A 25,426-nucleotide genomic window follows, 5' to 3' on the forward strand; every position below is an offset into this window, starting at 1 on the left:
GTTCTGATCTCAATGCAATATACCCTTGAATATCACTGTTTTTTCATTACAAAAAGTAGTCCTACTATGTGAGGAAGGGCTAATGCTCAAAACATCAGCTTTCAAATTTCTTTACAGTAGCCAATTTTTTATCACATCAACTCACTTGATAAACCCTTTTCTTTATTTCATTTTCCCAACGACACAGCACAACAGCGTCTTTACAATCTAACCCCTTTATTCAACAAGTGAAAGAATGCTTTACTTCAAATAACCATCAACCAACAGTCTTAACCCAATGACCAAGACAACATTTGTTTTAGCCTAAGCACTTCAAATAAATGCCAATCCCTTACGTGAATGTAGCTGGAATGCAGTGTCTGACACTTCAGACTAATCCCAACTCGCAGTTATTGAAGCTAACCATTTAAAAAGGGTGCTTAGACTTAAATACTGCTTATTAGTGCTAATCAAATGGGTGCTTAGACTTAAATACTGTTTATCAGCGATATTTGAAGACAGTATGTGGTCTGCAGTTGTCATACACCTCCTGGAATGCTGTTTCACATAAGACAGTGCATAACCCTAATCACTAACTTAAAAGCTTAACCCTGATTCTTAAAATGTGGGCAGTGTCCCTAACCTTACAAGAAAGTTAACCATTCAAAATGAGTGCTTAGTAACCCAAAAGCTAAGCTGAGCATTTGACCATAATCACCAAAATTTGTTGGCCTTTGATAGCACCCAAGAGAAAAATTTTACCCAGTTTTTGAAAAATGTTCTTAGTTAAAAAAAATTACTTACTGGTAGTTAAAAAAATATTACCTAGTTATAATCACCTACTAGTTAGAAAAAACTAACTAGTTGAAAATAAAATCACCTAGTTAGAAAGAAAAAAACTTACAAGTTGAAAATAGAAACTAACTGAAAACAAAAATTAACTGCAACACATACATGTACAACCTTTGTAATCGTACCAACCACTACCAACAAACAGCTTGAAAGTACTGAATACCTGAAGTTCTTGAGCAATAGTTTCCTCATTTTCTTCGCTTGTTACAGCTGCAGTTGGAGGCGGGAAAGTAAAATTACTGCAAGAAACCAAAGATCAAACTGACATGAAATGACTTCATGATTTGATGAGCCTCCACCACTATCTTTTGAATATTTTTATAAAATAATTAGGATAGTACACATACTCTAACTGGTCAATAGCTGTGTTTAGATGAGAGTATGTAAACACAGCTGTGACATCACACAAATTTTGGCAAAAGTGAACCAGACCTCCCATGTTTGGCTGTCTGTAACCTGTCGGCCAACATGATACTGACACATTACCGATAGCTGGCCGACAGTGTAGATGAAGCCAAGAATTAAGGTAACTCTTTGCAATTAATTTTTCCCTTTTGAGGTAGTTGTTGAAGCAATAAATAAGTAAGTGTTAGCGACCATTTCAGAACACGACTTACTGACACATTGCCGACAGGTCACCGATAGGTTACCAACAGATGGCCGACTGTTGGCCAAGTGTCAGCCGATAGTCGACCGACACTTTTGTCTGCAACATAACATAAACTGTCAGCCTACAGTATCTTTTGGGAACTGTTCTTCACTTTTACCCAAATTGTGTTTCTTAGGGAAGAAAATAACCGATAATTATTTGCTGACACAATTCAAGATCAGGAGCTCATCACTGCCAAAAATCTTACTTGGTCATCAGCATTTCCATGAGGCACTTCAGCATTGGAAAGTTCTCCCAGCCTGAATGACCTGACAAATACATGTACACATACTAACTCAATTCAATATATTTAGTAACAGTAATAGTAATAGTAATAGTAATAGTAATATTAATAGTAATAGTAATAGTAATAGTAATAGTGATAGCAATAATAATAATAACAACAACAATAACAAAAAACAACAATAATAATAATAATAATAATAATAATAATAATGGGTTGGCTTTGCAGAACAGACCCTTGTGATGTTTATCGAGGAAGCCTCCTGATTTAATAGGTGCTAGTCACCAACTAAGGATCATGCCCAACCAATGGAATTATGTATGCGAGGCTGTAGTATAAAATGGCATTACATGTATTTTGTAATACCGGCACTTTGTTTTGTAAATGCCAGCCACTATTTTCATGGGATGTGTGCCCACTCTGGCATAATGTAGCAATTTTGGCTAAAACACCTCATTGGCTCAATAATAATAATAATAATAATAATAGTGATATTACTACTCCAGGAATAAACCCATGTAACAGGCAGACCATCAAGAACTTATTAGGCTAGAGAAAAGCTACGAATATCTTGGCATCCTCCCAGCAGAAATCATCAAGCATAGTCAAGTAAAGAAGAGCAAAATATACAGAATACAAACTAATGAAACTACTAAAAATCTCAAAAATTATCAAGCTTTATGGTGGGAACTCCATTGTGTCACAGGAGGAGCTGGACAATCTACAGTGTAGACCGTAAGACCAGGAAAATTATCAAGAAGATGTCCCATTTAAAGTGCAAAGAATTCCTTTGCACAACTTGTTTGTTGGCAATCATCTAAAAAGGAGCACTAAACCCCAACAAAACCATAACTAAATCTCGTATTTGGACAGTGGTCCAGGAAAGGACAGGACAGGACACTGAAGTACCCTCAAAGGGAACCCATTTTTAGAGTGTTATCAAATATTAAATAAAAGGCCCATCTCATATTACATGTACATGTAAGCAAACACTCCTTTGTCAGACCAGGTCGAGACCTGTGTTCGGGAAATGGGAACGGAACGGCTGGTGATGACCAAACCTGAATATAAAGACATTTTCATTGTGGCCGATAGCATTGCATAAAGGCGGTTCATCATTGAAAACAGTTTGATTCAAACTACACATTCCCAGGGCTCTCTACCACCACCTCTCCCACTATGCTGTAAACATACACTTGTAGTTATTTCAGACTTGCAATGTTTTATTGGGTGGGTGAGTGGGGATGCCCGGGGGGAGTGACTGCCAACAAGTCTTAAAATATGGCAAGAGCAGAGGAGAAGAGGACTACCAGTAATCTACTTTAAGCTAAAGTGGTGCACAAAATTCCCTTGGACAGTCACGCAAAGCATGTAATTTTACATGATTTCACAATTATTTTTACTAATTCCAAAAGCGCTGCCATATTTTAAGACTTGTTGGCAGTCACTCAGTCTGAAATGGGAGAGGTGGTGGTAGGGGCTTGGAATGGGTAGCTTGAATAATATTGTACAACTGTTTGTTTCGTGTGTGTTTAAGAAGTCAAAAGTGCAAATGTGCCCCATGATTGTAGTCACTACTAACAAAAGGTCTGGGGGTGAAAACAATTATAGCTGAAACCCAAGGACTACACGACATTTTGTTTTAGTCACTGCCTCATGGTATTTAGGAAGAACTTACAGCAATCCTAATGATAATTATTATTAATTATCTTACCAATTGTCACTGGATTGAGAGAAGCAACGATGGTCAGCAATATCCATCCCTTCCAATACAAATTTCCAATGGCTAATTTAGGAGCAGCATAGCTGTAAACCAAGAAGGTAAGAAATAACTGGAGTGTTTTCTTGGATTTTTTCTTTTTTGACGCTCCCAGAGTGATTTTATCTGGACAATGAAAACTGATATTCATATGTACTATTAACCCTTTGACGTCCAAACCAGCCTAAACCAGCCAGACTTAGTATTTTACTCTGTCTAACGCCAAACAATTTTACTCGTCAATGGGGAACCCCTGGGAGTCAATGGGTTACAGCTTCTAGCATGCAAAGTTGTATATTAAAATTTAATAATGGACAACATTTTTGTCCTCCTCTTATTGCCACGACGTTCATGTCAGTTTGTCACATGTTAGTGTATAGGTGTAACTGCGAAGGGTGAAACTAGGGGGTAACCAAAAGCTTTCAATCAACAATCTACTTCCTCATGCAGATACACAGTTTGCACAAGTACATACCCTGATGGAAGGATAATATCCTTGGGATGATGATAAGCACACAGATTAAGAACAGCATCCAAGAGTTCCAAACGACTAACAGAGAGAAATGGGTGGCCTGTGGTAGGAGAAATCAATTTTACACAGTGATAATATCACAGTTTGCCGTTTACTACTGGCAACGATTATTGGAGGATAATATAAGCATGATATGAGGAAATGAGAAGATAAGGCCGAAAGACAGGGGTGGTTAACACTGCCAGAGATTTGCAAACTCTCTTAATATCATATAAATTGATATTAGAGAGTTTAACATGGGTAGATATATCGATGACTATAATTATATCAGTGGGACTGTACACTTTCTGAAGTCTATCAATCTTTTAATGTTCTTCAATAAAGACCCATTGAGATCTTTTCTTATACATTCAAGTCTCAGTCAGTGGGTATTTTGGGGTTCAAATTTCTTTCATAATCTGAAACAAAGGAAAATCAAAAGTGATCCTGGTTTTAAAAAAATTTGAAATCAGGAAAAAAGTTGAACCATAAGAGGGGCACTATCATGGTGCACTATCACTATGAATCAAGATTGCTTTTTTTTACAGATATCACATTATACTATCGCCTAAGTTACTCTCCTGCTGCTATAAGGTTTTGCTCTTTTAATTTTTTTAGTTCAATTTATGGTCCAGATATTTGTACACTTGGGCCTTTCACTTGAACTACAAAAAACGAAGGCCACACATCACAGCATGGTTCTCATTGAAGTGTGGGTTATAGACGAAGGATTAATTAAAAGTGATCTTCACACTTATCTGCCCAATTTAAGCGGTTGTCCCTTACTTATAGACACCTGAAAAATTAGGGGTGTAGGGATGGTGCAGTGGTGAGAGCACTCGCCTCCCACCAATGCGGCCCTGGGGTTCGATTCCTTGATTCGGCGTCATACAGGGGGTTGAGTTTGTTGGTTCTCTACTCTGCGCCGAGAGGTTTTCTCCGGGTACTCCTGGTTTCCCCTCTCCTCAAAAACCAACATTTGACTTGATTTGCGTTGATTGTTAATTTCACTTTACAGTGTCCCCAATTAGTGCTCCAGCGCTAAATCGACTAGACACTTAAATAAAGTTCAGGACTTTCCTTGCAGCTTCAACAGGATTCGAACCCATGACCTCTGTGATGCCTGTCAAATGCTCTACCAACAAAGCTATGAAGCCACACAGTTGGGAGCAGGTCAATTTGTTGGGCTCATTTGTTCCCGTGAAAGGAATAACCAATGAAAGAAATGTATATTTGAAGTGTGGGTTATGGATGAACTGAACAGGCCAGGGAACACATACAAATTCAGTGACCTGCTCCCAACTGTGTGGCTTCATAGCTCAGTTGGTAGAGCACTGAAGCGGCATCGAAGAGACAGCATTCGCATCCCGTTGAAGTCACATGAATTTTCAAGTGTCTCTACTGCAAGTCAGAGACAATGATATTGTTTAAATTGTCCAGATATTAAAGTGTGAGGATCACTTCAATGGATCTCAATCTCGGCAACTAAGATGTGAGCCTGAACTGATGGAGACTTTCCAACAACACCAACCTGGCTGTGATGTCTGCATCCAAGCTGTTGGAACTTTGATTGCAGCCACTCTCCTGACCAGGGAATCTGCTATTTCAAGTGCCTCTGGTGGTGTGAGAGGCAGCTCATTGGAAATACCAATTATTATGGTTCTCATGAGAGTATCTTCTTGAAGTGGAACTTCACCCACGATGCTCGTTAACAGGCTGGCAGACAGACAAACACACTGATATTATATACAGTAATTATCTAATTTCAAATTACCTGTCTCTATTACTGGACCTAAACTACTGACTTTGAAAACTGTATTCTACATAATGGTCTACTGTTTTTTAGTTCAAGATTCAATTAATTACACTGTAGACTGCAAAACAAGGTTTGCAAGGTGTTTACTCAGTCTATAATTTGTGTTGTTTAAAAATAGTAGTAACTTAATGTCACAGTTCCCGAAGCTATTTAGATTATGACGACCACAATCATCAGAGATGGCAAAAAACAAATGACACATGTTTGCTGCAAAGGGGGAACCCTGCTCTGCGTTCAGCGTGACAAATTACTTCCTAGCACCATTAAAGCCTAAACCAGTATCTCCAGCACTGGATCGGACAAGTTGTAAGGCAGCTAATTAAAAGTTATTCTTGGCAATGTAAAAGCCTAGGTCCCCACCGCACTACGAGCTTAACCTCCAGCCAGCATCATGCTAAAATGGAAAGAGCGTAGGCTGGTAGTAAAAACTAGCTCTAACCTCCTTATCTCCCCAGCACTTGTAGCTGACTTTCCTGGCACGTGGTGGATCGGACAAGAGTAGAGGCAGATAAGGAGCATACACTGTACATATGATATAGCATTGACACAAAAACAAAGCTTGGGGAAGTTGCTGTGACTGAGCGCAAAAGCCCAGAGGTGAACCCAGATTTAATAAATTCAATGACAAAGCCTCCACAGCAGGGGAAAGGTGGGGAAAAAACAGTTCTGTTTGAGATAAGGTACTCCTTACAGTAAGCTTTGAAAGCTGGAAAATGGCACTTTGGATTTTACTGTCAAGACCTTTCATTAGACAGATGTCTGGGACTAAACTACTGGAAAACAACATACCATCAAATACAATAAACTAGTGTAGAGATTAACAAGACATGAATAGTGATTCTTGTCCATTTTGACCAATAAAAATGATTGAGATAAAAATTAATGTTGCACACAGTTGCACAACATACATGTAGTTTGTCTATTGTGTTGGTCATGTTATGAATGGGCATTCAAGAGATTATGAATGGGTATTCTTGCCTTGCATGCATGATGTAATGTTTACAAAGTATAACGTGACAGAGGGATAGCAATGGATTGTGTCACGCTCCATTTACTGCATTTTACACTGTTATTGTAAAACAGTACTTATTAGTTTTTAACATTAATTTCCTCACCTTCTGTCATTTTCTGGTGGCCAGTTGTCTTTACCAACATAAGTTTCCATAGGTTCAAGAAAAAGCACTTTGTGCATGCTAAAAGGAAATTTATACAATCATGTAGTGGTAATGACATCAAGCACAATGATCAAAACTAACATTAAAGGAATAGGAAAGGAAAGGGAACGAAAGGAACCTTCTTTATTACAGTGTCTACATGTAGTCATTCTAGTGCTGGAGTACTAATAGGGGACACTGTCAACCAAAATTAACAATTAATGCAAATCAAGTCAAATGTTGGTTTTTGAGGGGAGGGGAAAACCAGAGTACCCGGAGAAAAACCTCTCAGTGCAGAGAAGAGAACCAACAAACTCAACTCACATATGACGCCAAGTCTGGAAATTGAACCTGGGCCACATTGAAGGGAGGTGAGTGCTCTCACCACTGCGCCATCCCCTGCACCCCAGATAGTAACATTAATGTTACTAGAATGAAACAGGTCGTCATTAAAATTTTAGTCCATTCAGGCTGCTAGTTTTTGACACAGTGCAGTTATCAAGGGTCAGTAGAAGGCCAAAATGGTTGTAATCTTTCCCACTTCTAGCTGTCCCCTAGTTTTGATGCTAGATCATTTCAAATTATTTTCCTTTAAAGATTTTGTTAATGGAGAACAATAAGGCCTTCCTTTCAGGAAAGAAGTACATTTGTAGAAGGTTAGGAATAATGATGCAAAAGTGTTACAGGTTTTCTCAAGTCAAAATGTCAGACAGGGAGCTTGACTTCAAGTTTGCACTTCTGTCTTATTTCACTTAATAAGGCACCGCACACACACATTTTTTGCCCTCTTCCTTGAGTCTAACAGGCCTGATGAAGGTTGAACAGAGAAAAGGCTGGATAGAACTACATGTAGTAAGCCCTAAATGGCCATCAAAACAATTTTTTTCCTGGAACTCAAATAATAGTCGAGAGAATAATTTACTAATGTTAATACTGTAGACGCAAAGATGACAAAAAGATGATGAAAGGTGATTCCATCTTACCAAGATAGGAACTCTTTTCCACTTGGATTAAACATTTTTGGAACAACAATATGAAGCCACCAGACAGCATCTCGGTGGATTGTTGACACAGATTTCTGAAAATCCCGAAGGGATGACATGTCTATAAAAAACCAAAAGCAGCGCTTTTAAAACCTGTGAACAGTGTGACACCAGTTTGTTTGGTAATGAAAATTGATTTATATACCAAACAAATCACTTCGAATCAGTCTCATGGTGGCTAATACAATAAATTATCCTGTTACAGATAGACCATTAACACTAGGGGTCTCCTCACCACTCTTCACAAAGTATGTGGGTTCTTTAACATCCCACAGTGTTGATCAACAGGAGGGGTTGTGAGACAGGGCCTACCATTATTTTATAGTCCTTAGACGAGAAGGCTTTTGAACCTTTTAACACTGGTTTTATGAAACTGGGCATGAGTTCATCTATTATGGAAGGAGCAAATGAGCTCCATGACAATGTTGTTGGGATGGATAATTTTGAAAACAAAACAAACAAACAGAAAACAGGATTAAAAAATGAACCTCTTTTTTCTCCTCTTGTGGATGCACTGAAGGCATCTTTGATGCTTGGTGTTACACTGAGTAGTGTTGCCATGGTAATAAGGTCAGCTAAGGACAACAGCAAACGCTCCTGTAAACAAGCCAACAAAGAAACATACATAAAATTATTATTAGTCACGCCAAAAACATTTGTAAAAATTACCCCAACCTTGTTTCCAGGTTCTCTCTTCTCTTCTGCCTCATTGAGGACAAAGGAGGCAGAGAGGAGAGACCCTGGGAACAAGGTTGGAGTCCAGAGAGCTATGAATTTACTATAGTTAGAGCTAAATTTCATCTCATATATGCATTGAGACCTCAGTTTAGTTTGCTACATGAAGTCTTCATTTTATAGTTTACACGTAGAACAAGCAGGCTCCAGAATGCCAACTGCTTAAGACTGAACAAAGACTTTAAGTCAAGAATTTATGGAGCGTGGCTCAGGAATGTTGCTAACCTTAATGGGAGCTTCTAAATCCCTGAACTGGCTTTCAGTTCTCTCCTTCATGAATCCACGACATAGTGCAACAAAATCCATATCATGCCGTAGTGCTCTGACAATCTCTCTCAAAAGAGCACGGGATGCACGCAGATAATCTTCCCTAAGAAAAAAATTAATAGAAATTGAAGAAGAAAAAATAATATTTTTGACAACCAAACTGGTAAGGAGCTTTCAAAGTCAAATAATAAATGAATAATTACTGGCAAACGAATAGATATTAGCAACTGCATCAATGGTTGGGTGCCTGAGACATCCTGGAGCTTGCACTATTGGTAGCCAGCTCTAAGATGGAGACTGCAGATACAGGAAGATCTTAAGCAAGCCCAGAAAATACAATGAACAGGCAACTAAACAACATTTCAATGATCACATTTTTCTTTACTGGCCTGTGTGAAACTTTACATGTAAGCCTTTGACTTCATTTCTGAGCACTTACATGTACTTGAAACTCAACTCTGGCCAGTAATAATTAAGCCACAAGGAATCTCCAGGGAACAAATTAAAGTTGATTACTTTTAAATTAGTTCATAAAGATGTTGAGTGAACTTTTATCTGCTAAACTCTGGTTTAATTAGTTTAAATTTTTATGGAAAAAGTAGGCAACATACAAGGAAGTCCCTGTAGGATTTACATGGTAATTAAGGCTTTAAGAACACAACCTTAGAGCACCATGGGGAGTCCTATCGCAGACCCACAAGTTCATACAGAACACTTCCCCTGTACTTACTTGTTTGTCAACAAGTCTTGAAATACCATGGCAAGCAACTGCAAATAAACAATACCAAAATGTATTTAAAACAAATAAACAACACAGTCTTTCAATAAAAGAATACATTGTATAGAAATGTCTAGGAATCAAGGAAATGGGCTCTTTTGGAGGCAAGGAAAATACCGTAAACACCCGCAGATAAGCTGCACCCTGAATTTAGTAGTTCATATTTTGGAAAACAAGTTTTCTGAAAGAAATCCAAAGAAATCCAAAGTGGAATTAGAAGTTTTCTTTATCCACTGTTCATCAAATGTACAATAACCTCACCATTAACATTGAAATGTTAGAGAGTGGAACGTTCGTAGCCTAGTAAGCAGGCGTTAGATAGGATGCAAAGATGGAAAACTGGATGCTCGAAGCAGCCTTTTTCAAAGGTTCCCGCAGATAAGCCACACCCCCGACTTCTAGCTAATTAGTGCTACGATTTTCAGAAAAAAGGTGCTTATTTGCTGGTGTTTACAGTATGCTAAGTTTGATGTTCAAGTTGTCAAGTCAGCAACGTTTTTCCACCTGTGACATGTTTGGCAGCATGCCTTTCAGGGCAGATTTGTTCAGAGTCCAATAACTTTTTGCACTTACGGACAAAACTTATAATATCACATTGCGATGGTACATGTAGTCAACCCTTTTGCCCCTAGACCAGCCCCCACTGACTAGTAAATTGACCGTTTTAGCAGGGTTAAGCTTGATTGACACTAATCATGTATCAAACAATTTGCCCTGGGGTTACAAGTACAGTACATATCAGTTTTAAAAGTGGAACAAACCTTGGCTGCAGTTTCTTGATTGTTTTGGAACAATGTACTCAACAAAGCCATGTTGTTTGGATTCCGTGCATTCGACAGTTCGTTATAGATCACATGTTTTAGTATCGTCCCTAAATTTTCAGAGTGCTGGTTTGATAATTCCCTATAAAAAAGACAGAAAAAACAATATACAATTCCAGTCATAATACTATGACAATTAAATTAATTAATTTTATTTGGAAGGCTTCCAAAATATTATTATAAAATTATATTATCCAACTGAAGACATTAGGTGATTAAGGGGGAATTTAAGGGTGTTTCCATTCTGGTCACTTGTTTTTGATGATAAAATTTTATGCTACACTGTACAAGTGGATAATATTTGCAAATTAAATGTCTACAACCTCCTAAAATTTTATTTTCAAGACTAACGTGAACATCACCTGATGTGGCCATTTAAGGCATGCAATGAGAAATGAAACAACGTACTAAATAAAAAAAGGTAAACTTGTCTCGCACAAACCTTACCTGATACAAACAACATAGTGGTTGGCCAGAGGTTTAGTCTTGAGTCTCATTCTGATTAAATTGCTTATGACCTCAACATCTTCACTGCTGTGGCTGTTGCAGTTCAGAGCTAGAGACATGAGTAGCTCTTGTGCTGGTCGAGTTAGCTACAAGATAGAAACAAGTAATCACTCAATGACTGAAAGTAAATTTTTTAATATTTAAAATCTTGTTTAGAACAAAAACTTTTTTTTGTTTGTTTTGCACTGAAGGTAAATGTCTTGACGCTGAAAACAAAATGGTTATGGCAAGTTAAGAATCCGCTGCAACCAACGTGTGGACCAACAATCAACCATCAGTTAACTTTCGGTCAGCTGTCAGTGAGATTTAATTACTTCAACATGGCTTGATTCTCCTCTAAAATTCATACTCACAGGGAAACGAAATAAGGATTAAAAGGCAAAGAAAACTGGCTTGAAATCAGTTTGGTATAATTTCATTTCGAAATGCAATATATTATTATACATACCCAACAATAATGTGTGGCATAGTTGAAATGGTATTGGATTTCACCTTGCAGGTGCCTCAAGTTCAAAATTACTATCCTGAACACCACCTGGATTAACTATTATTTTTGTCTTTAAAGGCCCACATATGGATTTTTTGCTCATTGCTAAGGAAGTGAAATCATTATGATACTTCCAGTAACTGACGTCATCATATCATGAGCTGACCAGAAAACCCACTCACCGACCAGGAAAATTTTATAATTGTTGTTTGCATTGGAGGTTTTTCCTCCCCCTTCCTCTCGTTCGTTCTCAGATCAACTGCGTATGCGTAAAAAAATGACTTCCAGTTTGAGAAAAAGCTAAATTTCCGGCAGTCTTTAAATTGAATTAATTTTTTTTTAATATAGCACGTTTCACCACCAAATACAGAATATTTAATATAGCTGAGCATTGATTTTTTCGAATCATCTCTTTTGAAAATGCCATAGGTATTTCAGTATTGTTTATCTCCATGCTTGGCTGGATGCAAAAACAAATACAAATTATCAAACCAGTGATTAAATACCCAAATTGTGTGGCACGTAGACAAATTTAGAGTTTTCTTTTATTGATCATGTGACCATGGTCGTGGCATGATGATGTCATATTTAGGGTCATTGGTTTACAAAAGTTGGAAACTGACCAAAATACTGCCAAATTCTCTGAAATTACTTGACCATTACATCCTTAGCAACGTACCCTAAAAAACACGTCAGTAGGCCCTTATAAATCCATTCACACCTCCTCCCTCCCACCAATTGACAAGTAAAATTGTCTGGCGACTTTAAAGTGGTACTACGACCAAAAAAACAATTCTTTTTTTTCTTTGGATTTCAAAACTATGTTAACTAAACACTAACTGACCCAAGTTTTAAGTTCTGATTTGAAAAAGACACCTGTTTATTTTAACTGGAATTTTCTTATTTATTGGTCCGCCATTAGTAACTTTAAAATCTTGAAAGAGCTGGGTCGAGGAGAAAATGACGTCAAAGACTCACTAGTTTAAGAATGCAATGCGTGTGTACGCGGCCGAATTAATATGCAGCACGGGAGTTTCGGGCTTTCAGACTTTTAAACCCGTGTTTTGTATATGTAATAAATTGCGTTTACACGCTGAAATTTTAAGCTAGTGAGTAAATGACGTCATTTTCTCTAGATCCAACCTTCTGCGTTCCAATCGGCCAGTTTTGAACCTGAGTAATGGCGGACCGTGAAATCCAAAACTTACACTCAAAATAAACAGCCTTTGGATAAAACTCAAACCTCAAAATTTTGCCAGTTAGGTGCTAAGCAAACACGCTTTCAAAATCTGAAGAAAAAAAAACGAAATGATTTTTTGATCATAGTACCACTTTAATAGACAGAGTTAAATCTATTTTAGTGTCACTCTCAGAGGTCACTGGGTTAATGGGTTAATGGTTCAAAATTTGATCCCATCAACGATATTTTTTGATAAACAGCAACTTAATTGTTTCCCTCCAGATGAATTATAAATGTTGTTGAGATTATTATTTGAATCATTTACTTTCCAGAAACAGCCCTGCAAGTACTAAAAATATGTTATAAATGCTGTGAATTTAATGTTATTTTATTTTTAAAATAATTAAATTAGTGACATTTCAATGAGTCTTTAAAGCAAACAAAAAATATTAATGCTATCACTAATAATTTATGACACAATTTGTGTTTATAAATACTGAAAATTCGACACAATATGTGCCATCAGATAATAATGGTACATAGTTTGAAGATGATCAAACTTTTTTCATGGATAAAATAGACACAGTGCTGTTAGAGAGTCAAAGATGGCAAAACACTTTTATACCTTTGGGTTTTGCAGCCACATCTCCAACCTCTGTGATACCAGCAGCCTGATTTGACCGTAGCCACAGGTGACTGTTAACAGCTTCAACAAGTTGCGTGTAACACTGTCCAGTGTCTGCCGCCTTGTTAACTGGTCATGAACAAGTTCAAGGATGTATGTTTGGATGTTGTGTTCAACAGAAGCTGACATGAACCTTAAAGCAGAAATACATGAACAGATGAGAGACTCAAGTCTCATGTGGCAGTTTGGACATAATACAAGTAACAAGTCATCCAAAGTCATTCAAAGTCAAGAAAATAGTGGAGGAGTCTCTGGTACAATTAATATGGTTTCTACATGGCTTACAATGAATTATAGGGGTGCCAGTGTTGCAATCCTTGTGTGGATGCCTCTATGGTAATGCTTATGGGGGTGCCTAAGTTGCATTCCTTGTTTACAATAATTTTTGCATTATAGTACATAAATTTAAAAAAATAAGGTACTCCAGCCAGTGTTGTACTTTGGCCCATAGTATCCTTATTGAGTATCCTTAACACAGCTTTTACACCTTGATATGACTGGTATAGAGTCTTCTTCAAGTGAAGAGGAAGTCTCCATCTCTTCAACAACTTCGTCTTCATCCTTTACTGGAACAGCTAAAAAAAAAAAACATTTCACATCTTGAGCATAAAATTAGTACATTACGTATCTTAGAGCTCTGTGCATGCATCTACAAAATAATCATCTCACAAACCATAGTAATGCCAGTTGATAAATTTTAAGCAATGGAAAGCATGATCTGATCTGTTATAAAAATCGTGACCCTGTTGTTTCAAATAACCACATTTTTCTGTCTTGAACCTTAATGTGTATTTCTGCCAAAAAATTAGTAAATAATATTATTTTGTATGTGAGGCACTCACGATTAAGGAATTAAAAATCTAGAATAACAACATAGGACACGTAATAATTATGACAAACAAGTGGACCGAAAACCCCAAAATTTCCTTACATTTCCCTTTATAAATAAAGAATGAGATAAAATAATTTTTACAGGTGATACCAACATTATTAAATAAATATAATTTTGTTTCAGGTGTATTTTTTTAATTGACGTCCAAATCAGATAAAAAAAGTCCCGGGTGCAACATTTTTCAAAATTCAATTCTAGAACACATAAAACATTTCAGCCAACTATGAGCAAAACTGGTAATCTGCTTCAAAATTCCATTTCTAAAGCATAAGTATCTCTGAACTCATCCCCTAATTGTGAAATTAAAGGAATAATTTGCTTGGTCTCCAACCATTACCTTGGGTTCCACTGGATATGCCTGGTTCAGCTGCAGTTTGTTTACCACCAGGTTCACTTTGATGCTGTGCCAATGTACGGGGTACAACTTTTGTTCCAAAAGCAGTCCAGACATTCTCTACAAAGCTGCGACAGTATTCATTATCAACCCAGACCCTGTCTCCAAGAGCATCCTCGACATACACTTTAACAAATGACTCTGGCCAATCATCTTCCTCTTGGAATGCATAAAGCAGTATGTTACATGCCATCACTGGAACCAGGGAATTTGTTCCTTTGGTTGGCTTTATGTTCAATGCGCCACCCTCACGCTTCAGAATATTAGTGAGTGCCTTGTCAAAAAGTAGTAAAAATATTTATTACAACAGGTGAGACTGGATTCCAGGGGTTATTTTTATAGCAAGATTGACTCCCAGCTAAAGCACCCCTCAGGGTCTTGAAAAAAACAATCATAGAGAAGGTATTGTTGTCTCTGCAATGACCTTTGACTAGGATTTTTCATGGCTGTCCTTCTTAATTCATTAGGGAGCTTAATAAGCAATAACGACGGCGACTGCACTAACAAGAACGTCTCTCTCAAATATAAATTTGTGTTATTGGAATCACTTCATGACTATTTCAACCTTTTTAATATGACAAGGGTGTGGCAGTTCCTCAAAAATGACACTGGTCGGAACAGCAATTAATTTAGGGAAGAAAAGGAAAATTTATCCTTAAGTGCTAGCTGACGTACTTCACAAAACCTCAAATTTGGCTATTTCATGTTGTTGTTTTGCTGACGACGGCAAAGAAATGGACAAAAGTGAAAAACGCATGTGCAGAACATGCAAATTTAAGCTATTGTTTTTGCCACTAAACATGCAAATTTGTGACGTTCTCGTTGCCGTCACCATTGTCTTTGCTTAAGCTCCCTACTGACACATCAAAATAATGCTCAAGGAAGCCCCCACATGACAAGTAAAATCATCTAGCATCAAAAAGAGTAAAATTTATTAAGACTCACTCCCAGGAGTCCAATGGGTTAATGAAGGGGACATTTGACTGCTTTGAGTTTTTGACTGCTTAAATAAGACTACAGAATGGAGGTTTCATTATAATTATTATATCCTCACCTGTCAAACTGGATTAATAGATCAAAAATATATTAGTAAGCTCACCTCGACCACTCTATTGGAAAAAAAAAGCTCTGGCTTGCCCTTTGCCAAATACAAGAGGTTCATGTACAGGACAGCATCTGGCTTAGCCTTGTTAGATTTGAGAGCTTTTATTGCTCCTAAAAGAAGAGCATCAACTCTTAACTTTTTCCCACTTGCTTCTGCATCTAACACTTGATCCTCAAGTTCTGATGGGATTACTGAAAGATCAGACAATAGTAAGAAGAATAATCATGACAACAGTCAGGACATTGATGATGGATCACCAATTCAGTTGAATGTCAATTTAACAAAGTTAACTGCCATGAGCTTAGCAAGCTTCTTTGGACGGCAATCACTCAGATCAGCCTCACAAAAAAACATGGTTGGATCTTTGTGTTCTTGAGCATATTGTAGCGATTGAGTCTCAGCAGTCCTGAGTGGTTTACAAGTTTCTGATGTTTTAAGTGTTCCCCCACTCTCTCTTTTTTCCTTCCACTGATCTAATCAGTGTTGGTGAGTGCCTGGAATGGAGGAGACTCATGCCTGGGTTGTGCAGGTTTACCTGAAATGGGGGTAGTATTCTAAGTGGGAGCGAGTGCGATGGTGAGCTGCGATTGACAAGGGAAGTAGTAGTTTTTCACTCCTGGCCAAAATACAATGAAGCAACCATTGCTCTCACAAGTTCAAATAAAAGAAATTATCCTGTAATATAATATCTTGCCAGCTACATGTATGCAGACTAACACACCTTCAATGGGCTGAACTTGACTATGTGATGATGACTGAGAACTAGTTCCAGATCTCTTCCCACTCTCGCCATCTCCAACCCGAAGGGAATGGGGAGGATAAGTAGGAGAGGAAAGCTTGGGTTTCTTTGCTGCACCCAGCGGTGTTAGTGGACTGGATGGCTCTCTTTTCCTGTCAGAATGTGAAGAGTTTCCTGGCTTTTTTGAAGCAAGAGGTTGCGGTGGTTTGAGTGGCTGTAGCGGCTTCAGAGGCTGAGGAGGTTTTAGTTCACTTTCAGAGGTCCTGCCTCTACTTCCTATGAAAAAACAGAATTGAACCAACAAACATTGTGAATTACTGAAAGTCATGAGTCGTCAGCCAAGTCGAGCACTTATTGTTATCCCCTAGACTGGCCACTGCTACTTGAATGGTGCTAACTCACTCCCTATATGAAATTTTCCCTAAATATGAAATTTTGTTGGTTTATGTTAATTAATATTGTTCAGTTGTATCACTTGTAATGGCAAGTTACTGCAGTTTTCATAATTCTTTATAATCTTACAAGTGTACCTTCAAGCACCAAGTGCCAAACCGCGTTTTGGCGTCAAGTTCTAATGTATGAATGTACCCTGGGAACAAAAGATGCCGATTGGTGGCTTATGTCATGCATCCTTGATTTCATCATCTGTGGTTTGCGTCGGAAGTTGGATTGATGGAAGCCAAAACACAGTTTGGCTGTTGGCGCTTGAAGATGAATTCCACAGAAGTATGATAATTGCAGTAAATAGTGCCTGAAAACACTTCTATGGACTTACCGAGTGCAATGAAGTCTCCAGGAGGAGGAAGACCTGTAGCAAATAGAACGTAAACGATAACTGGTGTCTGACACTTGCAGACTGTAGACTGCAGACCACGGAAGTCCTGCAGCTCGTATTTTTTACAGGTCACAGGTCATTGTTTTACCAATAAAGAAAGTATCCCAAACATTCATAAAAGCTAACCTAAAGCCTAATAACTTTTGTTTAGACTTAACCTTAATTAGGACAAAGGTTAGCTCTTACGAATGTTTAGGATACTTACTGTATTAGCAAAACAATGACCTGTGACCTGTAAAAAATACCAGCTGGAAGTCCCGCAGACTACTGACTGTATAAATCTAGCTAAATCACAGTTATTGAAAGCTAAATGGATGAGCACTTTTTTACTGTTTATCAGCGCTACTTGAAATGGGTGCTTAGACTTAAATCCTGTTTATCAGCGCTACTTGTAGGCAGTCTGCAATTGTCATACAACTAACGATTACAGATCATAATTTATTGTTTCTTGATCCATGCTGGTTGGGATCTCTACTTAGAGCTATTCTTAAATTCCGGGCAAATAAGAAATATTATGATAATTTCCTAGTAGGCTTTTACTCACTCCAAGGGCCCGTCTTAGTCCTTCTTGGCCCTGGACCACCTTTGTTCATGTTCCTTCACTGGGCAATTACAAGTGATACCCAAGTGAAAACAGTACAGCATCTTCCGCCGCCATATTGCTTTATCTCAAACTTGTTCCCAGGCTCTCCTTAAGAAATTTATATTTTACCACCCATTTTGCAGTCTCAATTTTTTTTGTTTATTTCCGTCTTTGTTTGTGAAACATTTGATCATCGTTAAGGCTTTAAACATTAACTTAAAAGTTTGCGATTAAGAGTTTGGCTCGAGCTGTCATCGTCAGCTTGTCCGGGGCCGGGCAGCTTGTAAATTCCAGAGAAGTGTGTGGGACAGACTGTCACGTATACACAGTATCGTTGCGTTGTCACGTAAGATGGCGGACAACTCAAGTTCTAGACCTCGCCGTTCAAAGTCTTTAAAAGTCGACAAATTTGAGCTACCGATCAGTGATTACAAAAACAACTTGGTAAAAGCAGTGAAAGAAAATGATTTTTTAATTGTCATTGGTGAGACAGGAAGCGGAAAGACGACTCAACTTCCACAGTATCTATATAAAGCAAGTCACACTTCACATGGAAAACTGATAGGAGTGACGCAACCGAGACGGATTGCCGCTATCTCAGTTGCCTCACGCGTATCCGAAGAAATGAAATGTCCCTTAGGAGGTAAACTGTCTTGTTCTTTTAAGACGCCTTTTGTGTCCCAGGTTGATCACATCACTTGTCCTAACACAGCTGGTCATTGGTCAAAGTGCATGTACATAAATCTAAGCAAAAAAAAAGTACCAGGAAGGGAAATAATAATACCAGGACCACAATTGGGGTACGAGAGTTTTGACGCATGGGAGAGGTGCACTGGTGAAGGGTGCAGTAAAGGGATACCCCCTTGTACTGTTGGGGGTGTTGGGTTTAGCCTGAAATTTCAGCCGTCTCCTCCCTAACCCTTCCTAGGGAGGAGATGGCTGAAATTTCAGACTAGGTGTGGGGTCTCCCTTGGGATTTTAAACTTTGCAACCTTGGAGGTGCATTTTGGTACAGATTTAGGGGAAAACTTGACTATTTAATAGAGAAAGTCATCATTCTTTTATACATGTAATTTTGGGAAGAGTGTTATTCAAACCCAAGCATACAAAGAGAGAAAATCATTTCAAATTATTCATTGATACATTGTATTTAACTTATTGACTCCTGGCCTGCTCTCTATTGGTGAGTAAATTGTCTGGCTTTAGACAATCTCACTCCAAGGAGTCAATGGCAAAGTTATGACTTGAATGTGGATTAATCCATGTAAATAACCGCAGTACTTACCTTTTGTGATCATGACAAAAACCCATACCTTGGAGGTAAAAAGCAGTACCTATTACAAATGTTGAAAGTAGCTGGTGAACTTCATGAAACATCAGGTGCTTTTGAAACAATGAGCCTTGGGCCTGCGCTGTATATATAACGGACAGCATTTTGGCCTAAGGTTTGCATTCATCTGATCTCAACCTAGAGACACTGCTGTATGGACAGTATACAAATCCTAAACCATAATCGGGTGTCTAAGACCCCTTTAGACCCTAAAACCCTGAAAACTTGAAAACTCAGAAACGAATAAAGTACCCCCAAAATCTCAACTTGGCTACCCCTAGGCCTAACTAGGCCTAAAGCTGGTTTTTAGGCGTAGTTTAATTAGCCAGATTGAGATTTTGGGGTACTTTATTCGTTTCCGAGTTTTCGGGGTCTTAGAGTCTTAAGGGTTTTAGGGTCTTTGTTTTCAAGACACCCACCATAATCATAACGATTTGCAGAGGTTGTAGGGACCTTTCAGTATTGGTCACATCAATGCGTGACCTACAAAAGAAACCTTCCAGGTCAACTAAGCTGGTTCCATTTCAAAAGTCTGGCAGTACCACAAGATTCTTTCTAAAATGTTTGACATGACAACATGGAAGGGTGAACTCACCCAGTGATTAAGATGTCAGTTTCTGCTGACAAGATGATGGCAACTGGTTTGGTCATTCTCTTAAAATCACTGTTCATCTTATGATACGTACATTTCTGGGCATACCTTGAAAAAACCATAATAAAACATTTTTTTGTTCTAACAGCAACAGTGGGTTATCAGGTGAGGTTTGATGATTGTACCAGTGACAAAACTGTCATCAAATACATGACTGATGGCTGCCTGTTGAGAGAATTTCTTGATGATCCAGCACTTACCAAGTATAGTATCCTCATCCTGGATGAAGCTCATGAAAGAAGTTTGGACACTGTATGTTGTTATTAATAGCTTTCTTTTACTTTTTACATCTTGAATTATGACATGTGTCGATTCTATGTTTGTTGCAAATGGAGTCATCTATGGAGGTTTTGCGCGGCAGCCATGTTGCATGGCAGGAACAATAGATTATTTTTCCTATGGGAACAAATGTTCTTTCTAATGCAAAACATTTTCATTGTTCCTGCCATGCAACATAGCACCCGTGCAAAACCTCTATAGCATATTTAGTATTTCAATATTGCCTAGTTTTTCCTTTCAGGACATACTGTTTGGTTTGGTAAGGAAGCTGTTTCAAAGTTCCAAAACTGAATCACGTAGAGGCAATCAAGAGGTGCCAAAGGTCATTATCATGTCTGCAACCTTGAATCATGAAAAATTCTCTGAATTCTTCAGTGATTGTCCAGTCTTTGAAATTCCTGGTCGCTGTTTTCCAGTCCAGAACGTCTTTCTGGGCTATGTTGGTGTTAAGGACTTGCAGACTCCCAGTTATCTCAAACGAGTAAGTAACATCAAAGCATGTTTATTAAAGAGCAAAGTCTCCCTCTCTCTTTCTTATCCCATAGCAAGAAAAGTATAAATCAATGCAGAATTTACAAACATATACCAAGGTATCTCAGACACACAGCTCTCAGGACAGCATTTTGAGCTGGGCTAGAAAATGAAAGATGCAAACAAATAAACAAAACAAAAATTTAAAGTAAAAATAAAGCCCTGCAGTATTTTTAAATCAAATGACGTTAAAATACAAGACTCTCTGACCTTTTTTGGCAAATCACAGCTATTACAAAAGCTTTCAGTGGTACATCAGAAATCAGTGGATGCAACAAAAATTTAACGGAAAAAAAATGGGCATGCACCCTAGGGCACTCTCCCCTGCCACTCCATGAATTGTGGCGAATAAATTAAACTAAACTAAACACAATATAACCGTGCATCCATACAAGATCTATTAGATTTAAGAATTTTTTTTTGGAAGGGGTATAGACCCTATGCAAAAATGGCTGCCTTTGAATTATTCTTTTGTTCATATTCAAAATAGCCCAACTAACCTCGTTTTTGAGAGGTTAGTTGGGCTATTTTGAATATGAACAAAAGAACAATATTTAAAGGCAGCTATTTTTGCATAGGGTCTATGGTTTTATATGGGATTTAGTTCCCCTCTACCATAACCCGTTTAATTCATGATTATTTGATTATAAGAAAGTTCTTAATTATAGAAAGAGGTGTTAAGTGTGGTGTCTGGTATGTTGTTTTGAAAGCCCATAGATTCACTTTTCAAGCAAATTTTAGACGAATAATGATGAATACCGGTAATCCCCTCTAGATCATTAAATTTAAAAAGTAAAATGTTGCTACTGGAGGGATAACACTTTATTTTTTTGTCTCTTGATACCTGACCCCTAAGACCTTTTTCTGTTCTGATCTGATTCGTTTTTGCAGTAAAGCATTACACTACTGTGTTCATAATGATTTCATTTTGTAATTTTTATTTCTCCTTTATTTTACAGGCAGTAGAGACAGTAATGAGGATTCATCTTGAGGAGCCACCAGGAGATGTTTTAGTGTTCTTGACTGGACAGGAGGAAATTGAACATGCATGTGACAGGTTGTTTGAGACTGCTGAGAATGTTGATTACACACATGACGTCCATTACAGTGAAGTAGAAGCAATGCTCATTTTACCTCTTTATGGATCCATGACAACAGGTTTGAAGAAACTTGGGGCATTGTCAAGAAGAATGTACAAGCTTTGTTTTTATTCATTACTTAAAATTTTTTCATGGGTTTTTCTTTATTTAGTGAACCTCTTTATAGTCACTGTGATGTACATGTTACAGGTTAAATTTTATTTCAAGTCAAAATTAGGTTGGTTTTTTATTTCTTTGTGTCTGGTATTCGTTATGATCATAGACACAAAGAAATTACAAATCAACCTACAGAGGTGAAAATCATTTTGGCCTGAAATCAAATTTATCCTGTAACATGCACAGTACAGTGAACGAATAATTCTTGTCCTCACCCCCCCCCCCCCCACCCTTACAAAATATTTATGGAAAAGATGAAACCTCTATAGTCTGTGTAGTTATGCCAAAATCTCACTACAACAAATTATTGCATGTTTTTCAGAATTACAGAGAAGAGTTTTTGATCCTTCCATTCCATCTGTGCGAAAAGTAGTTGTAGCAACAAACATTGCAGCCACATCACTCACCATTGAAGGAATTAGGTAAATAGATCATGTCATAATACGTTTTTAAAAGCTCCTTCCTTTAGCGGAGCTCAGCAATTGCAGAACACCATTGGTAAAGAAAGGTATCTGCTGACCAGTGTCACATGACCATATCGCAGGCTTAAGTTTAAAGTCATCGAGGTCAGCTGGGGTTTTCTTAAGTTGACCGCTGACTAGGTACTGGTTCTCGATTGGATCGCAGGCAAAAGCCAGGTTAACTTATTGTAATGAATAAATAACCCGGGATCTCCGCTTTTAGGCTTGGGTAAATCTGTGTATTAAAACTTCTGGTTATTGCCTCATATTCATTTCTGGCCTTTTGGGCACAAGGGAAGTAGTATCCAGAGAGCAATTGTGCTCACTGTAAATCACCAACATCCGGCTGCACTTCTCTGTCTTGTGTAAGTATTAAAATACATAGGTTTATGCCTTAAAAACATGATAGTACTTTCTAATAATTAATTTTGTAAGTATTTTATTTACATTAAAGCTACATGTAGGTCATGTGTGATAGAAATTAAACTCAAGCATTAAAATATTGAACAACTCTTTGGACCCACTGAGCTTAAAATGGGATCTCTTAAAATGTATAGCCAATGAAAAATTACTTTTAATTATTGAATGTTTCACAGAGGTCATGCCTTTTAAAATGGAATTCTAAAGCTTTTTATTTCCAACATGCCAAGAAAATAACCTAAGGGAACTTACTAGGTAAAAAGGGAAAAATTATTTCCAAAACTGACATGCAAGTATTTAAAAACTCGTTATTTTGAAGCGGATTTGCTTGCCATGTTTTGCAGATTTGTTGTGGATAGTGGCTTTGTGAAGCAGTTATCTTACAATCCACGCACAGGACTAGATTCTCTCAATGTTGTGCTAATATCAAGGTTTGACTGATGTTGTTAACTTGCAATTTTTTTTACCTTACATGCACACCGGTGGCTCAGGTGGTCGAGAATCGGGTTGTCTTGAGGTTGCCGGGTCGAACCCCATCCTGATCAACCCTCAGGATCTTAAAATAACTGAGGAGAAGGTGCTGCCTTTGTAATGACATCAGTTCTGCAAATGGTTAGACTTTCAAGTCTTCTCGGATAAGGACTATAAACTGTAGGCTCCATCTCACAAATATCTTTTATGTTCATAAGTTTCCTGTGGGACATTAAAGAACTCACACACTATTTGAGAAGAGTAGGTGATGCAGTCCCCGGTGTTGTGGCTGTCCTGTTCTCTTCAGCAGAAGTGGCCGGCTTGGCACTGATGTCTCTAAAAGGGCTTATGGTGTATGTCAGGCCACCTAAGCAGAAACAGCCATAACTCAAAAAGGAACTTTACTGGAAAATGTAGATGCTTGTTTTTCATGTCTTTAAATTTTGGTGCAAACGTTCACTCATTTAAGGCCAGTGTCATAGTCATTTCTGGTGAACATTGTTAATCCTTTCAGGATCGTATATGCACTATGGCTATAGAAGCCTCTTTGTTTCAGGTCTGACGCGATTCAACGAGCAGGCAGGGCAGGACGGACTATGGCTGGGTAGTGCTTTCGACTTTTCTCACAGTATGTGACATCATTGCTATACTTTTGTTTTTTGAGACTTCAAAGTTGTTTTATGTTTTTTTTTTGTAAGCAACAAATTAAATACTTTTAATCATAGTATAGAGTTTTTCTATGCTCTTGCTTCTGAGACATTATTGCATCCAAAAAAATTTAAAAATTGTTACCATAAATATAATAACAGTGCTGGAAATAACAGTCGATCATCGGACATTGTCCGACCACATTTTGAAAATGTCCAGCCAATTTCACGTTATGATCGGACACGATGACCGAACATCTTACCAGCACATCTTGAGTTATCTTCTTCAAGGTGTTGTCAGTCAATAAATAATGTCTGGTCCAATTTGTCAAATGCCCGACCAAAATGAAGATTTGAAAGGACATATGTCCTGCGAATAAAGAAAAATTATTTCCAGCGCTGAATAACAGATCTTGTTAGCCCTTCACGGTTATGAACCATCTGTGTTACCAAGCATTTATTTAAAGGGAACCTCCACAAGTCTTGCTACAGAATAACTGTAAACCGAAGGACACAATGTTTCAAAACAAATTTGTTTGAAATTTGTTTTAAAAAAGTGCTTATATCAGGACAACTGAACTTTAAAATCGCTTATTTTCACTTTCAAATTTCGCGGGCGCCGCCATCTTGAATAATTGTGACGTGTTACGGTTTTGAATAGGGCAACCGTAACACGTCACAAGTATTCAAGATGGCAGTGCCCGCGAAGTTTGAAAACAAAAGCAAGCGATTCTAGAACTTATTTATTTTGGGCTTTCTTTGAAAAAAGAAATAGACAGATTTGACTGTAAAGTTTATTTCCTGTGATTTAAAGTTACTTTTTTGTAGAAGTGAAGGTTCCTTTTAAGCTTTTATCTTTGAGGAGGAGACCTATGCTAAAGAACAAATAAATGAATCATTTTCTATCATTAGAGAGGTGTATGAGACAGTAATGATGGAAGAAACAGTCCCAGAAATACAGAGAACAAGCTTAACGCATGTTATACTTCACTTAAAATCTATGGGAATACACGATGTTTTAGGGTAAGAATATAATTCCATAAAACGGAAGGAAAAGTGCTTCAAATTAACATTGGTGGTGTCACGCGAATAAGGATCAACAGGTCTCCCTAAAAAATAAAGGCAGAACGCGTATCTGGGGGCTTTCCTGGTGTCTTGGATTGTCAAATGAAATACAAAGAACAAGAAATACAGTAGAGATGTCTGCTAGATTGTTAATTATTATTTAGGTTAGAGAGATGGCAATGATTCTCGTTATTTTCACTCATAAATGTTTGCTCGTAAAGTGATCTTTCGTAAAGTTCGCGGACCGACTCGTTCCAAAAATGCTCCACATGTGTTTTTGTGAGTCTACCGTGAACGGT

At 37.8% G+C, this 25,426-nt stretch overlaps 2 protein-coding genes across 3 annotated transcripts in view; one reads left to right on the forward strand and one right to left on the reverse strand.

The window, feature by feature from the left end:
- The window catches only part of LOC138059997 (integrator complex subunit 1-like), a 43,971-nt gene extending 25,856 nt beyond the window's left edge, over positions 1–18,115 (reverse strand). Inside the window, exons 1-19 of one of the 2 annotated variants that reach the window (XM_068905666.1) lie at positions 17,977–18,115; positions 17,373–17,405; positions 16,580–16,873; positions 15,853–16,049; positions 14,697–15,027; positions 13,955–14,042; positions 13,408–13,600; positions 11,056–11,201; positions 10,549–10,690; positions 9,740–9,777; positions 8,968–9,112; positions 8,496–8,604; positions 7,948–8,068; positions 6,926–7,003; positions 5,526–5,710; positions 3,959–4,055; positions 3,439–3,530; positions 1,689–1,749; positions 995–1,070 (exon numbers count right to left, since the gene is read on the reverse strand). In XM_068905666.1, coding sequence (XP_068761767.1) covers positions 995–1,070; positions 1,689–1,749; positions 3,439–3,530; positions 3,959–4,055; positions 5,526–5,710; positions 6,926–7,003; positions 7,948–8,068; positions 8,496–8,604; positions 8,968–9,112; positions 9,740–9,777; positions 10,549–10,690; positions 11,056–11,201; positions 13,408–13,600; positions 13,955–14,042; positions 14,697–15,027; positions 15,853–16,049; positions 16,580–16,873; positions 17,373–17,405; positions 17,977–18,025 — 2,475 coding nt within the window. In that variant the 5' untranslated portion in view covers positions 18,026–18,115. The remainder of the gene's footprint in view (positions 1–994; positions 1,071–1,688; positions 1,750–3,438; positions 3,531–3,958; positions 4,056–5,525; positions 5,711–6,925; positions 7,004–7,947; positions 8,069–8,495; positions 8,605–8,967; positions 9,113–9,739; positions 9,778–10,548; positions 10,691–11,055; positions 11,202–13,407; positions 13,601–13,954; positions 14,043–14,696; positions 15,028–15,852; positions 16,050–16,579; positions 16,874–17,372; positions 17,406–17,976) is intronic. The other variant, XM_068905665.1, reaches the window with a different exon arrangement.
- A 139-nt stretch (positions 18,116–18,254) lies between these two features.
- LOC138059998 (probable ATP-dependent RNA helicase DHX40) overlaps positions 18,255–25,426 on the forward strand; it is a 16,578-nt gene continuing 9,406 nt past the window's right edge. The window contains 8 exon segments of the mRNA XM_068905667.1: positions 18,255–18,658; positions 20,086–20,249; positions 20,518–20,757; positions 21,767–21,965; positions 22,386–22,485; positions 23,289–23,375; positions 23,972–24,043; positions 24,975–25,085. Coding sequence (XP_068761768.1) covers positions 18,367–18,658; positions 20,086–20,249; positions 20,518–20,757; positions 21,767–21,965; positions 22,386–22,485; positions 23,289–23,375; positions 23,972–24,043; positions 24,975–25,085 — 1,265 coding nt within the window. The 5' untranslated portion in view covers positions 18,255–18,366.

The sequence above is a fragment of the Montipora capricornis genome, chromosome 8, assembly GCF_036669925.1.
Source record: "Montipora capricornis isolate CH-2021 chromosome 8, ASM3666992v2, whole genome shotgun sequence".
Classification (NCBI taxonomy): Eukaryota; Metazoa; Cnidaria; class Anthozoa; order Scleractinia; family Acroporidae; genus Montipora; species Montipora capricornis.